The sequence below is a fragment of the Bactrocera dorsalis genome, chromosome 2 (assembly GCF_023373825.1).
Source record: "Bactrocera dorsalis isolate Fly_Bdor chromosome 2, ASM2337382v1, whole genome shotgun sequence".
Classification (NCBI taxonomy): domain Eukaryota; kingdom Metazoa; phylum Arthropoda; class Insecta; order Diptera; family Tephritidae; genus Bactrocera; species Bactrocera dorsalis.
Genome location: NC_064304.1, coordinates 88,253,985 through 88,268,349, shown reverse-complemented (window position 1 = coordinate 88,268,349; position 14,365 = coordinate 88,253,985). Strand labels below are relative to the sequence as shown.

Here is a 14,365-nt window from a genome sequence, read left to right as displayed (position 1 = left end):
ATATATCTACATACATACATATATATTTATTTATGTATGTGACAGAAGAGGGCGAAGTCAGCAGCGTGTTGGCAAAGTGTGCATTTCCTACTTTAAAAGCCATTTTTTATCATCAACACTTAAAATCAAATAAATCCATCGAAATTGAAAGTTCGACATAATGACCACAATTGCAGCGAAAGGAAATGAAACTAAATCATCAAATTGAAACGGTACAAATAAGCCAACTGACTTCTTGTTGTGAGTGCCTTAAGAGATAAACTAATTTTTCAATTGGCTTTCAACTCGATTTTATTGGGAATACCGATATTCAGCATCGAACTTTATTCTCGAAACTGTTATTATTATGATATTCTGATTCTCAATCTCAAAATCGTTTATGATCCTGTCCTATAATATATTTAGGAAGGTAACGGATTTAAGGTCTTATAAGCTGCTGAAACTTTCACAATCAAACCTTTCAGATTACACCACTTAAAGAATTGAGTAATTATTCAAAAATAAAACGATTGAAAATGTTAACAACGGTTGCAGCGAAGTTACATATAATACCCTTCACAAATGCAACATACTCCTTACAAGAACATTATTTTGATCGATCAGTTTCTATAGCTATACTATAGTGATACGATCTAAACAATTTCTTTGGATTGCCCCATGGCCTTAGGCAACAACACACGTCAAATTTCAAATGAAAAAGTTTTCCTTACAAACCGATTTTAATTGATTCCGTTCATTCAGTTTCAGTTTAAAAGGCAGCTATATGCTATAGTGGTCCAATATCAGCGATTCCGACAAATGAGCAGCTTTTTGAGGAGAAATGCACGTGCCGACAGGTTCGTTTATAGACCAACAGGCGAACATGGCTAGAGTGACTGAGATCGTCATGCTGATCATTTATATATGTATGTATATATTTTATTGGGCTCCGACGGGTGTTATGAATTTCCTAACAAACTCAATTACCCTGTTCCGCGTATAAAAAGATATGGTGATGTGTTCAAGAACCGGATCAAGGGTGTGGTACCGCTTGTTTTTGCAGAATAAAATTACATCCGCAGCTTTGGTGCTATTAGTGTGAGAATTTATGGTATTAACATACCGTAATATGACACGATATTAAAATTGAATAAAAGCAGTTCAAATTTTCGCAGGTTCCCCAAATAACAAAAATATTGCTATTTGCAACTGTTTATATTTTCGAAGGCATCGAACAAAAAGATTCCGAACTAAGTTATCACGTTCTTACTAGGGCAACACCTAATTTCATTCCTGTAATTTTCATCAGTAGTACTAATTTTCCGATATTTCAAAATTTCTCTTCTCCCTTTTTTCTGATTGCGAATTTAACTGAAATTGAATCTCCCTCGAAGAAACCTTTCCGTGCTGCCATTGTTAGAAGGAATTGACTCGAAATTAGTCTGAATGAATTAAACATCAAATCAATTTTATAAAAAGTCCCCTATCGATTTTTCTCGGACAACCACTTATAGCATTGACAGACGGCAACCTTAATCCGCATTAATGCAGGGAAAATAACTCCGTTGCTAACTCCCACTTAATCCTCAAAATTTTAGAGAGTTAGCTTAATTTTCGTTGGCAACATTGTTCAAAATAGCCAATTGTGAATGAAAAATAAGGAATACTGACAGCTGTTTTTCAAATTTTCAATAGTAAAACAAGAAGATGATGCAGTTTTAAAAATAACGTGTTGATATGTTTTTGTAATAATAAATGGTTTTGTAAAAATTGGTCGGCTAACAACCGCAATGTTTATCTTCTATCCATATTCGTTGAAAATATTATACAAATGACAATCAGCTGTTTACGAGAGTTTCAAACTCGCATAGCTGCCGTCTGTCACCTACAAAATTTAAATCTGATTAAGTGCGCTGTTAATCCGGATTAACACTGCCGTTTGTCAAGGCTGTTAGCCTCTCAATAGATCTCAGGTAAACTTCTTATTTAAAAATTGTGTTCAATTTTTCATTCTCTAAATGACATTTCCAGAAACTTTATTCATGAATTATTTAGGAATTGTTCAGAAAAGCATATTCAGTCTAAGGTTAAATGCAAAAAATGTTCTGCAAAAAGTTCTACGTAAATATTTTAACAAATTCTCAAAAACAGACACTTTTGTTTGATTTATTCTATGTAAAACTGCGTTTATCATACTCACACACATATACATACATAAATGTCAACGTTTATTTTTTAATATTTCTATATTTCAATTTAGCGTTCTCATATCATTTGTGCATGTGTACATGTATGTGCGCGGCTTTGCTGCGATTTGGTGTGGTCTAAATGCTCGACCGCAGTTGAGTTAAATAGAAACCTCAGCGGATGTTTAATTGAAAACGGAACCCATGGAACCAAACAGCAACCACACACACACACACACTCAAACTTACTTAATTGCATACATACATGTCCAACATGTATGCACCAGTATGGACACAATATTAACCAGACGACTGGGTCGCGGCAAAAAAGCAAAACAACAACAAAGCAATAGTTAGTCACTACAATAGAGCGAAGAGTCAGCGTTAGCCCGCCCCCTGTTGAGGCATTTTAATAATGCAGAATAAAAATAGGGGTAATGTGGGCAACAACAAACCACGAAGAGCAATATTACTAATGTAAATAGTTGGAAGAGTATACTAGTTAAAACATCTGTATGTAAGCGGGGCAGTAAAATTCTAATTCATCAAGAGAATGAATAAACTATGCCTACTTGGTCATCGAAATTTCGGGTCTAACGGCAGTTGAGCGCAGCTGTTAGTGACGGGCGCAGTTCGGCCATCAGTTTGTTAGGAGACACCGACGCGGACGCGTCGTTGACACGGCGTTGCAATGCCGTTCGAATAGTTGCGTTTGCCAACAAAAGTGTGAATAATTTTTAGAAATATATATAAAGAGACTTTTTCTTTCCAAGTTTGTTGTGGAAAAGCACGCGCGGGCAACGCATCGTTAGACTTGCGACACTGACGGTACAGGCCCCCCCGAGTGGCGCGAGCGCACATTAACTCGAGGGGTGGCGGCGATGAATAAGTTAAATATATATGAACTTTTTGTGAAAATAGTGAAACAGTGAAATAGTTTCCTTCGTAGTCGCGCGCTCGTGGATAATGAAATTTTTATTTTTAGTGGTTTGCGCGATCGCTGCGCTGCATACGCGCTATAACGGACATGCGGCGCAACTACGTCGCGTTTGGATGCAGGATCACTGCCATCACGGCATTTGCACTGGCATCGATATCGGTCGCAATGACTATGTCATTCTGTCGCAGATGCCCATCGCCAAGCAGCTTATGCTTACCTTTCTCAATTCCAGCATCGCCAAAATACCGCATCTGATGTTCGACACCTTTCCGGACTTGCAGGTGCTGCGCATGGAAAATTGTTCAGTCGAAGTTTTCGAGAAGCCACAATTCGAGGGCGCTAGCAACTTGATGAGTCTGTTTCTGGGTCACAATCTGCTGCGTGACATACCGAAAAATATCTTTCTTGGCGCGGATAATCTCCACACACTTCACTTGAATCATAATCAGATACGTACGCTGCATAACGCCAGCTTCCATGCGCTAAAAGAGCTGCAAGAAATGTCACTGGCTGACAACCAGCTAGCACAGCTGCCTCTTGGCGTCTTTGCGCCACTGCGCAAACTCCTAGACCTCAACTTGAGCGGCAATCGGTTGTCGGCCTTTCCGCGCGGCATCTTTGATCGCAACCTTAACTTGACGCGCATTAATTTGTCGCGCAATCGTTTTGTGGCCTTTGAATCTGAGCTGTTCAAGCTGCAGCCGCGTCTGAAGCTCTTAGATCTCTCGGGCAATGAACTGCAAGATCTTACGCTCAACTTCGCCGTGCTGGAGAGCGCGATTTGCAACAATTGCGACATACGCAAGCTCACCGTTTATGGTTACGTTCACGATCTAGAATTGCGTAACAATTCGTTGCGCGAGCTGCCACACATACCGCATGCGGCCAATGTCAGCGGACTGGATTTGGCTCACAACCCGCTCGGCACTTTGCAGGGCAATCCGTTGCGACGCTTTACTGGCCTGCAGCGACTCAACTTGAGCTCAATCGGAATGCATGACCTACCCGAAGATGTTTTCAAGAAGCAGGCGCAGCTCAAACAGCTGGACATATCAGCGAACTCGCTGTATAATTTGAAATTTCCGCTTTTCAACGATTTGAAATCGCTGCAGTACTTCTACTTCCAGCAAAATAACTGGAATTGTGATTTCCTGCAGTTGCTGATGAACTCGTTTGTAAAGAAGCGTGATATATCCTTTATGGAGGATACCACGGAACCGGAACTGGTCGATGATTATGTGGATGGTGTGGCCTGTTGGTATGAGAGCAACAAGGCATCGAAGAAATGCTCAGGGGAGGGCTTGTCGGAAGCCGCCTTAGAGCTGGCCATTGTGCGCAATGACATCAAGTCTTTTACGGAGATCGTGGAGAAGAAGTTCATCAAGGTCTACCGTATGCTCGATGAGCTGAAGGCTCGTTTGTAGCGTCGACGAGTGCAACGAGAGTGCCGAAAGGAAATCACCCGACAATTGACGATCTGGCTTGAACTAATGTTATTCTTACTGGCTTACGTTATCACTTTAATCACTTTATTGCTTATCTAATTGCATTTAACAGCAAATTCTAAGCGTATATTTAATAACCACAAGTAATACTCAAACTATACAAATATATATATATTAATCGTATTTAACCTCAAATTATATCGAAATATATCGTTTAATCGTATTTAACCTCAAATTATGACAACATATATTTACTAGCATTACAAAAATGACAACATTTTAGAATTTACTTAGTAAATGTCAGATATTTATGAATTAAGTTTATATATAAATCAACAGCAGTATATCGATCGATGCAATAAATGACTTAGGTTTAAACCCGGGGGCGTTTCATTTACAATCAAAAGTTGGTGATACTTACAAAGCTGGCGAAAACGTAATTGTTTAATTTTAATTTTTTTTATGTTTTATCTCATTCTCTTTACCTAACTCCACAAGACTTAACATGTGTATGTTTATGAAAAAATCTTGAAACACATGAAAGTACAAAAAAGTTAAAATATGTTTATAAATGTTGTTAAAAAACATTTTCAATTTTTTTGATTTTTTTTCTCACCCTCTTTACTTAACTACAAAAGACTTTACATGTGTATGTTTATGAAAAAATATTGAAACACATTAAAGTTAAAATACATTTATAAATAGTGTTCAAAAACAATCCAAGTGAATGATGGAATGTTATAATACTACGCATTGAGAGAAATTATCGGGCCCTCACAAGATTTGCTCATCTACAATAATAAAATGATCTCCCTACTTAATATCTTAATTTGTAAGTATATACCATTTCCATTTGTAAAATTTCCTAATAACTTCGGAAACAAGTTCTTCAAGCACCAATCCTTGTATGGTGCTTTCCATTTACCGGCATTACTGAGATAAAACACATCATATTAAAGAAGATAATGTACAAACCTTGTGCATGTTTCAGCAAACATGGATAATCGCACCTCATCAGCTGAAAACGGTGACGGCGAACAGATCACAGAACAGAGTCATTCCTCGCAGTCGGAGAAAGTATTGACTCATTGCAAAAAACTGAGATGCCTCAAGACTCCCTCAAAGGCTAATAGGGCGTAATCCTCGCTCTTTAAATGAAGAGGAGACACGCTCTCCTTACAATCATGATAACCAGTGTAGGTCAATCAAACGAAGAAAAGAATACGGGAAAGTATGCATGTGTCTTTAATTTTATTTTGGTATGCGCAGTGATGTGCTCTAATCTTACATCTCAGAAGAGTCAATAAATCAAATTTAGTCTCGAAATTTGAAATTTAAAGAGAAACACTTTATTTATGAACGTAAATTATTACCCAAGGAATTCGCATTTATGCAAATTAATCATTTCTCGCAGCACATTAGACCGAACGCACAACGATCGCGAGACCGTCGAAGCGTCGCGTTGGCTTTGCTTGTGAGCAAAGCTCTCAGCTGTTCACAGTCAACAAAGATGAGAAGAAACAAAACAAAAACAAAATGAATGATTATTTAGTAATTTCAAATGTAGGAAAATTGTTGACCGTCAATAAATTTGAGGTTAAAAATGTAACTCATGGAACGAGCATCTAGTATTTTGTTGCTCAAATTTGTGCCGCTTCAAATGAATGTGTATACGAGCGGGTGCATAGCTTGTACATTCGTCACTTTATCGTCACGCATACCCGAGTTTCTGTAGAGTTTTTATTACCTAATCACTGAGCCATTATTTTATGGTCCACATAAGCACATATGTATACTATATGTGTGTGTGAGTATAAATCTGCGGCGCCCGGGATGCTACTCCTGAATGAGAAATTGCGAATTAAGATTTATTCTTGTTGTAATAAACTGAGTCATTTAGCTCCCCGGTGTGTCCTTTCTATGCGGAAACTTTCGCACATTTGTTGATAAATTCGAAAACTCAAAACATGGACAAAAAAATGCAAAAGTAAAGTAATAAAACGGAGTGTACAGCTACTACCACCAAAAACTTTATTTATGTACTGTTACGTACAACAACAATTTGTTTTGTGCAATTTTAATTTAAATATGGTCTACTTTGCTTCCGCCGTTTTCCAATAGGTGTCTCTAGGGTCAAGCACTGGTCGATTAAATCGTTTTATATCGATCTTGGACATTTGTGTCAACATTAACCCAACAAAATATTTGTAGAGATCTGTTTGCATCCCAAACTTATTCTCAACTGAAAATGTCACTTTTTGAGCCGAATTCTCGAGATTTGCGGGAAATTTTGCTTTTCTTTTTTAATTCCAAGAAAAGTGCGGCGAGGCCCCGTCCAAACTTTACTGAGGCTGACACATACATAGATAATACTATTACTCTACTACTACCATCTATATGATTTTTATTAGGTTAAATAAAAAAAAAATTGCAAAGCAACTTGTGTTAGTTTACAAAAAAATGATCATGAAACATTTCGTGTGTTAATTAAACATTGCTTTTTTAGGAAATAAGGGAAAACACTTTGGACCGATTTTATACAATAAAGCCTTAAATTTACAAAAAAAAAACGGCGGAAGCAAAGTTGTAGACCTAATAAGGACTGTCCCGTAAAAAATTGACCCTTTTATTCCTTAAGATTGTGACGTACCTGTTTATGGCATTAGTCTCAATGGAGACTTGTTTTTTTCTATATAATCTGACGATTAACAAAATGTATAACATTTGGTGTCAAGACTTCAAACTATTAAGATGTCTAGCAATCAAGAAAAAGTGCGCGAATTGGTTTTGTCCACTTACCTGGAAAATCCAGAATTAAAATATTCAGTTATAGCTAAAAAAAACTGGAGCATCGGAAAGTACTGTCAAAAGGGTTGTTTCGAATTACAAAAAGGGTGTACCTACTATACGAAAAAAAGGTTCGGGTAGAAAACCAGGTGCAGAAGGAAATTTGGCAAAAAGAGTGAAGGAAGTTTTTAAGCAGAATCCCAACACTTCAGTACGAGATGTTGCTGTTAAAGCAGGTACCTCTAAAAGTACTGTACAAAGGATAAAGTGTGATAGTAAGCTAAAGACATATAGAGTTCAAAGAGTGCCAGATCGTTCCGATGAAAAGCAATTGGTTCCTCAAAAACGAGCTCGAAATTTGTATGAAGGATACCTAACAAAATTTGACTGTTGCGTGATGGACGACGAAACCTACGTTAAGGCAGATTTCAAACAGTTACCGGGGCATGAATATTATACCTGTATGAAGAAGGGGCAAGTACAGAGAAAATTTAAGGATAAGAAAATTACCAAATTTCCCAAGCAGTATATGGTTTGGCAAGCGATATGTACTTGCGGTTTGAGAAGCAGTTTTTTTGTAACACAGGGCACAATCAATTCAAAAATTTATATTAGCGAGTGCCTTCAAAAACGTCTTTTGCCATTTATACGCGAACATGAGGGTACTGTAATGTTCTGGCCTGATTTAGCAACCTCTCACTATTCTACAGCTACCATGGAGTGGTATGAAAGCAATAATGTCAATATTGTTCCAAGAAAAGCGAATCCACTTAATTGCCCAGAGCTTCGACCTATTGAGAGATATTGGGCTCTAATGAAATCGAATCTCCGGAAGAGTAAAGGTACTGCAAAAAATTTACAAGATTTTAGAAATAAGTGGCGAAGGTCGTACGGTACTATCGATGAAAACACTGTACAAAACATAATGAAGGGCCTTAAGAAAAAAGTAAGAAATTTTTACAGAAAATAAATACTTGTTAAATGTTATTTATAATTTGTAATCTCTATAGTACTCATTAATAAAAAATAAAACAAGACTTTGAAAAAATTCTTTGGTTTTCTTGTTATTAATGAAAAACGAAGGGTCAATTTTTTACGGGACAGTCCTTAATACCTGCTTACCGAAGAAAATTTTATAGGTAAACAGCTTTGGCCGCACTATTGGCTATTTCAACTAGTCATCGTGGAAACACCGAAAAAAGAGAGCACCTTAAGAACCCTAACAGTTCCTCCTAAATGCATAAAACCTTCAGCTCACGTTTATAGTACTAGGAATCAAATAGAGAGACTCCGAAATCGAATCGTTATTTCATCGTCAAAATTTACTTAATGAGTTCAAAATCCCAATACTCAAATGCTCCCAAGCTTGCATATAATAATGCTATTGGCACATTACAAAGCTAAATTTTCAAGAGACTAAGACTAAGACTAAGAGAGAATGTCGTTTAGTAAACATTTTCAAATATCAATATCAAAATCAAACGATGCGGTTTGTAGCTAGGACATACCAACATTTGGTAACTCAGATAACCATATGAAGAGCATAAAATCTGATTTTCCTTAGAATGTTGCAAGTTGTAAGAGTCTGAATGCGTGTACTTTTATGAGTTCACATGTCGTGGTTTTTGTTGTTGTTATTGTTGTTTGCTTATGACTTACTGTCTATTAACTTGGCTGACATGCAAGGCGCCAAAAACTGCAACGGCAACAAAATTGCATATAATCCAGTATTTGCATGCGTGTCATTGCAATTTATATCTTAGCATAACAGTAAAGTGGAATTACAATTTTCATAAACAAAAGTTAATGTTTGCGCAAACGCATTGGTGTGTGTGTGTATGCGTGGTGTGTAATTAGAGGAATATGCTGCATGAGTTGCTTTTTGAAAAGTGATGACAGCTGATAGTCAGCAGTTGCTTGTTTAACACCAACAACAAGTAACAGTTTAACTCATCTACTACCACTGCAACAACCAACCCTTCCTTCCTTTATTTTCATCATATATTTGTACTATTTGACAAAACTTTTCGTATGAAAATGAGCACACACATACACACATGTGGAAATACGATATTGTACTTCGGGTGCGCCATGAGCATATGCATTGAATCCCGGCACTCCCGAGTCAATGTCATCGTTCCGATACTTGAAACCTCCCTAACAGCCACAACAATGTGTTCAGCAAATCGTTTTAGCCAAACGTTGTCGTAACATTAACTGTGAGGCATGTGGCATTACTATCGAAACCCATATGTGCCAGTAATGCGTTAAGACGCAGTCGATATGAACTAGTACCAGAGCAGGCTTCTAAACCCCCCATAAAGCTTAACACCACTAAAACTTTAACAATTTTTATTCTCCTGGGTCCGATAGCTGATTACTGAATAAATAATAGCGAAGAACCCAAACCGATGTCGTTTTTAAGTGAACTAAATGGCCACGAATCTTCACAGGCTGTGATCTCCAAGTGGTTCAAAATAAAACAGCCATTTTTGTTTACTATTCCGACATTTCTTTTCATTATGATTTTTTATAAAAACCCCGAAACATTTTGGGATCCCAAAGTGTCCCGAAACCCCGATCCTTAAAATGCATCTTTATTTGCGAATAGCATTTTAATACTGCAAACTTCCGTACCAAGAATGTGGCGCTTTATGTGCTAATATACTTTACGGCGCCTGTCAAACACCATTTCAAAAAGGTAGCGTAAACAAAAAAGACATACCAATGCCAATGGGGACATAGGTTTATGAGTTTCATATGCAAACAAGTCAACAATCATCGGCATGGAGGGAAAAAAACGAACCGAAACAAAAAAAAACACCAAAGCCGCTCAGAAATCAAGTTTTTGCTCACATTCGTGGTTTGGTGCATCATGAATTTGTTGTGAAGGGACAGACTGTCAATGAGGAGTTCTATTTGGTCGTATTGAGGCGTTTGCGTGAAAACATCCGTCGAAAACGGCCGAAAGTGGAATGTGTAAGAACAATTCATGGATTTTACACAATGATTATCCACCATCGCATCAAGCCACGATTGTGTCAGAATTTAAAACCAAAATCGCAAGGAATAGCATCGATCCGTTATTTTTTCTTGTTCCCCAAACTGAAACTGCTTTAAAAAAACCTGTGTGAGATATCTACTAAGATCTCAAATTGTCATAAAACTAATTTTTTTCTAAATCATGGTCCTTACCACAACCGTCTAAAATCTTCATCATTATTTCTCTCGCATTTTTCGTTTAAAGCCACATGAGTAAATCAGAGTAATTTCTCAAACCGTTTAATTTGTAAAATATGTTTCCACGCTCATCAGTTATATACATATAAGTCCTGTAGCAACTGTAAATTAAAATCCGAGCAAACTTTGCTGCCACAACATGTGGCATGCTGCTGGCATGACAACGAACTTAATCATTTTTGCTGTTTCTGTGTCAATAAATTTGGCAGCTTTAAAGGAGTCAAAAGCGATTACATGAAAAGTTTTGCTGGTAAACAACAACAAAAGCAACAACACGCCATCAAATTGAACCGAAAGTGTAATCTTAAATGCTCGGTGTATGTGCCGCAAAATCTCTTTTGGCCACATGTTGTGCGCAAACGCTCGCGCATATATTTATCTATGTATGCATGTATGTGTGCATGTATGTTAATAACGCTAGCTGACATGAATGTGGCAATAATGCTGCCACAAGAAACTGCTACCCACATGCTTCCGTTGCTCACCACGCGCCCAAACTTTGTGCATACCCGCCGCCTGCTCGTGCTAGCTCAGGAAACAATTCTTGCGTGAACATACCGCAAATATAGCAACAACAGTGAAGATGCGCATACGCACTGCACACCAAAAACAAGTGCATGGCACAATGAACGGCGAATGCTCTGAGACAACTTTTAAAACAAATGCAATCATAAGCTGCCACCACAACAGGCATAAAGATGCCACTGCGCAAGTGTCGACTAAAAGCGCTTCTAATTCTATCAACTGCTTGCAACTTAAAACTAATAATGGCAGCAACTTGCTTGTCTTACTTCGTTCGCACTTCCGTTCTTCACTTTCGTTTTAGGATTCTTCGCTTGCGGCGCTCCACAGCCGGCTGAGATTCTGAAATGCTAACTTCCAACAATCTGACGACTGCAAACGTTTGAAAAAATATTGCTTTATTGCCTCAAAGGATGCCAAACCGCTCGGTTTCTTCATTGAGTTGTGGAATGGAAATTGTACTCCAAAAAATTAAAAAAAAAATTCCACAAAAACGATTGAATATCTTTTGCTTGTTTTAGCAACACTATTTATTTTCTTAGCTGCAGTTTAGTTATACCTGTGCCCAAAAAATAAGGTGACATTTTATTTATTTTGAAAATTCTTTATTTATTCTTCCAAATCAATTTCATCCCCTTCAAAGTAATCCCCTCCCGATGCAATGCACTTATGCCAACGGATTTTCCAATCTTCGAAACACTGGTTGTAGTCACTTTCCGGGATGGCCTTCAGTTCCGTCTTCGCTGCGGCTTGAATCTCCTCTATCGTATAAAAACGGTGTCCCCGGAGCGGTCTTTTGAGCTTGGTGAACAGCCAGAAGTCGCACGGCGCCAGATCAGGTGAATACGGTGGTTGCGGAACGATATGGGTTGAGTTTTTGGCGAAATGATCACGAATTACGAGGGCAGTATGGGGCGGTGCATTATCGTGGTGTAAAAACCAAGAATTGTCTTTCCACAATTCCGGCCCTTTTAGGCCGATAGCGTTACACAAACGACGCATAACGTTCAAATAATATTCCTTGTTGACTGTTTGACCGGTTGGAAGGAATTCAGAAAGCACAGCACCACGATAATCGAAGAAAACAGTCAACATGACCTTGATTTTTGAGCGACTTTGGCGCGATTTTTTTGGTCTCGGCTCTCTTTTGGCACGATATTCGCTCGATTGATCGGTTGTTTCGGGGTCGTAAGCATAGATCCAAGTCTCATCGCCAGTTATAATGCGTTTCATGACACCCTGGTAGTCGGAAAGCATCGTTTCACACACTTCAACGCGACGCCTTTTTTCCAAAAAATTCAATGTTTTCGGTACCAGTCGAGATTTGACGCGCTTGAGGCACAAAACATCCTTCAAAATCGTATTGGCTGAGTTCAATATGCCAACTTCATCAGCAAGGTCTCTAATTGTTAATCGACGCTTTTTCAACACCGATTCTTTGATTTGTTGAACGTGAGCTTCGTCGGTTGAGGTTGATGGTCGCCCTGGACGCTCTTCGTCTTCGACACGTTCACGGCCGGCTTGGAACTCACTATACCACTTGTAAACATTTTTTTTAGACATAGCCTCATCACCAAAGGCTTTCTGCACCATCCTCAACGTATCCGCAGCAGAAAATTGATTCCGTAAACAAAATTTAATGCAAATTCTTTGCTCAACAAATTTCGACATCGCAAAAAACGAAAAACTCACTTTTAGCAGCTCACAAAACGACACGTATCTCAAACACTAATGAATATTTTGACATGAAATTTGACATAAATGTGACTGACAGTACTACCAACCTAAAAAAAAATAATTCTCCAAATCCTTCGACGCGCGCAGTTTAAATTCAAATTTTTGGGCACAGTATGTTCTTTTGTATCTACAAATTATATGAACTAAATTCTCTCTATCGTATCCTATTTTTATGGAGAGTGGCTCCCTATTTATAATATTCACCTCTGATTTAGGCAAATGAAGGCATGCAGTGTGTATTTTTATATATTTATAGCTTTAACAGGATATATTAAGTTTTCCACGATGTTTATAACACCAAAAAGATAACGTCGGAGACTATAAAACATATATATAAATGATCAAATTGGCGAGCTATTCGATTTACCTATGTCCGCCTGTCTATACGCGAATACACGCGAAGAAGACCCTCAGTTTTTAAGATATCCATCTAAAATTTTACACACGTTCTTTTCTCTCCAAGAGGCTGTTTGTTTGTCGGAAACAGCGATATCGGACCTCTACAGCACATAGCTGCCATACAAACTGAACGATAGGAATCAATTCCTTATATAAAAAACTTTTTCATGGCACCAGATATCTTCACGAAGGTTGGCCTGTGTTCCGGCTAAAGCGAATGGTGCAATCTGCGAAGAAGTTGTTTAAATCGAATCACTATAGCATATGCCTGCCATACAAACTGACCAATCAAAATTAATTTCTAGTAAGGAATCTTTTCAATTTGTAAAGGCCTTTGGTGCAACCGATATGAACGTTTTTACTTGTTTTCTATTATTTTTGAGATCATACACTAATTATGTGAAATTTGTTATACTTAAATTTTTTTTCTTTTTGCTGCCACCCTGTTTGCAAAAACATTCTCCAGGGAATTATTTCAGAAAATGAGAGTTTTCCATGTTCACACAAATATTTTTACAATTTTATGACAATTTAAAAAAAAAAAAATAATGTTTATTTTCTCATTGCATATTAGTGTAATTTGACGTGCCAATTTCAGGCACATTTTCGAAAACTGTTCCCCATGCCTTAATACGCAAATAAGATCAACTGCAGTGTTATTTGCTTCATTTGTCGCTCCCCCCCACCATGAATCCTAATTAAGAGCCATGACGATTTTCGACATCATAAGCAAACGCGGCGACAAAAAAGTGTTATGATAATTTCACGCACACTACTGACCCGTTAAAACCTATGAATGGCATTAACTCTGTCACGTGACATCCAACAACACAAACGTCGTTTTGGGTATTCCCATATGCAATTTAGATAACGCAAATAACAAACTGCTGTGTGTTGATTCTTTAAACTTATCTGCGCGTATATGTAAATATAAAGCGTTTAGCTCCACGGACGCATGCATAGACAAATGCACCCCTTGGCGTATGAGTAATTATGAACGCGCGCACCGCATGCAACATTTCCGTTAGTTGTGCCAACACGCCTATTATGCTAATGTTTAATTATGTGACCACACATGTGCACCTACGCCTAACCCAGCGTAGTGTGTGTCCGAAATTGCGTTAAAACGG

The 14,365-nt window shown here is 37.9% G+C and overlaps 2 protein-coding genes across 4 annotated transcripts in view; both read left to right on the top strand.

Annotated features, from left to right (window-relative positions):
* LOC105229647 (furin-like protease 1) overlaps positions 1-14,365 on the top strand; it is a 298,513-nt gene that overhangs the window by 216,400 nt on the left and 67,748 nt on the right. The gene's annotated exons all lie outside the window — the stretch shown is intronic.
* On the top strand, positions 2,760-4,801 carry LOC105229602 (platelet glycoprotein V). Its single transcript, XM_011209994.3, has one exon. The coding sequence runs from the start codon at positions 3,132-3,134 to the stop codon at positions 4,527-4,529; it is 1,398 nt and encodes a 465-aa protein (XP_011208296.2). The 5' UTR covers positions 2,760-3,131; the 3' UTR covers positions 4,530-4,801.

Coding starts and splice junctions, on each gene's coding strand:
- LOC105229602 (XM_011209994.3), top strand. CDS start 3,132: ATGAAATTTTTATTTTTAGTGGTTTGCGCGATCGCTGCGCTGCATACG.